We start from the raw sequence: 2,001 nt of genomic DNA, 5'->3' as shown, positions 1-2,001 counted from the left end.
ATAAGTGTTTCTTTTTCACTGTATTAATCCAATGCATTTTCATTTCATAAGTCTTCACTTAAAAATGATAGTAACTGAGCAAATGCATTATAACACAGATAACTACATAGCTAAAGTGAGAAAAAACTATGTACACTCACCAACATCTTTCTTCTGTAGTGCTCTCTTCTTCCGGTCAGAAAGCCACTTAAAGAAAACCAAAAGACTATTTTAAAATAGTTTTTCTGCCTGCAAAAATAATACGTGACGGAAAATCCTACTGATTAAGGGTACAGCTGTATAACCAATTACTATAATTGCTGTCAATAAAAAGTAAACCTATAGAAGACTGAGTTGGCCAAAGTTGGGTGATAGATATATTTACAACAAAAAGAAAGTGTAGTTGCTGAGAACTGATTATGTACAAACAAATAATGGGTTTTTGTTCCTGGGTTTGGAGGATTATGGTCATAATTTCATTAAACATCCAATTCATAGGTCTAATAATGTTTTTAGTGCTTCTGTTCTACTACCTCCTAGTTCACTGCATAGTGACAGGATCTTAAAAGCAGCCATACAAGGTACAATAATTGGTCTCTATTTTCCTAGTATGACAGAAGACGTAAAGTCCAGAATAGAAGGATATGGAATGTGTGACTAACTGCCTCCATAAAGAAATACCTCCTTTGCTCTAACACCAGAAGAACTGGATGTTGTTGTTGTTGTTGTTTAGTCAGTTCTGACTGAAAGCAGTCATATGTACCAGAGAAGAAAACGCTGCTCGGTCCTGGTACCACCCTCACAACTGCTGTTGCCACTGTGTCAACCCATCTTCTTGGAGCCTTCCTCTTTTTCAATGACCCTCCACTTTACCAAGCATGATGTCCTTCTCCAGGGTCTGGTTCCCCCGACAACAGGTCTGATGTATGAGAGACAAAGTCTGGCCATCCTTGCTTCTAAGGAGCATTCTGACTGCATGTATTCCAACATTTCTTCCAGATTTGTTTTTAGGCAAGTCCACAGTACTTTCATTATTCATCACCAACACAACTCAAATGCATCAATTCTTCTACAAAAATGGTCCAACTTTCACATGCTTACGAGGCTACTGAAAATACCATAGCTTGAGTCAGATGCGCCTTATCCTCAAACTGGTATCTTTGCTCTTCAACACTTTAAAGAGGTCTTCTGCAGCAGATTTGCCTAGTGCAATAAATTGGTTGATTTCTTGGCTGCTGTTCCATGAGTATTGATTGTGGATCCAAGGAAAATGACGTCTTGACAACTTCAATCTTTTCTCCATTTATCATGATGTTATTTATTAGTTCAGTTGTAAGAATCTTTGTTTTCTTTACACTGAGGTACAACGCATACTGAAGGCTGTGGTCTTTGATCTTCATCAGTAAGTATTTTAAATTCTCTTTGCTTTCAGCAAGCAAGGTTGTATCATCTGCATATTGCTGGTTCTTAAAAAGTCTTCCTCTAATCCTAATGCCATGTTCTTCTTCATATAATCCAGCTTCTTGAGTTATCAACAGACAAACTAAATATGTATGGTGAAATAATACAGCCCTGTCCCACACCTTTCCTAATTTTAAACCATTCAGTATCTTCTTGTTCTGTTTGAATGACTACTTCTTGGTATTATATACAGGTTCCTCATAATCATAATTAAGTGTTGTGTAATATCCATTCTTTGCAATGTTAGTCATAGCTTGCCATGATCCACAGTTGAAGGCCTTTGCAGTCAATAAAGCACATGTAAACATCTTTCTGGTATTCTCTGCTTTCAGCCAAGATTCATCTGAATACATCAGCAATGATATTCCTCACTCCACATTTCCTTCTTAATCCTACTTGAATTTCTAGCCGCCTCCTGTCGATGTACTGTTGCAGCTGTTTTTAAATTATCTTCAGCAAAATTTTTTTCACTCATGATATTAATGATACTACTTGATGATTTACGCATTCTGTTGGCTCACCTCTCTTTGGAATAGGCAAAAATATGGATCTTTTACAATC

At 36.9% G+C, this 2,001-nt stretch overlaps 1 protein-coding gene across 3 annotated transcripts in view; it reads right to left on the bottom strand.

The window, feature by feature from the left end:
• Window positions 1-2,001, bottom strand: part of NOL10 (nucleolar protein 10) — a 189,112-nt gene that overhangs the window by 183,269 nt on the left and 3,842 nt on the right. For all 3 annotated transcript variants that reach the window (XM_006869461.1, XM_006869463.1, XM_006869462.1), the window contains exon 2: window positions 141-186. In XM_006869461.1, the coding sequence (XP_006869523.1) occupies window positions 141-186 (46 nt within the window). The remainder of the gene's footprint in view (window positions 1-140; window positions 187-2,001) is intronic.

This window comes from Chrysochloris asiatica, unplaced genomic scaffold, assembly GCF_000296735.1.
Source record: "Chrysochloris asiatica unplaced genomic scaffold, ChrAsi1.0 scaffold00131, whole genome shotgun sequence".
Lineage (NCBI taxonomy): Eukaryota > Metazoa > Chordata > Mammalia > Afrosoricida > Chrysochloridae > Chrysochloris > Chrysochloris asiatica.
The sequence above is the reverse complement of the archived record's forward strand: the minus strand, read 5'-3'. Positions and strand labels throughout refer to the sequence as shown.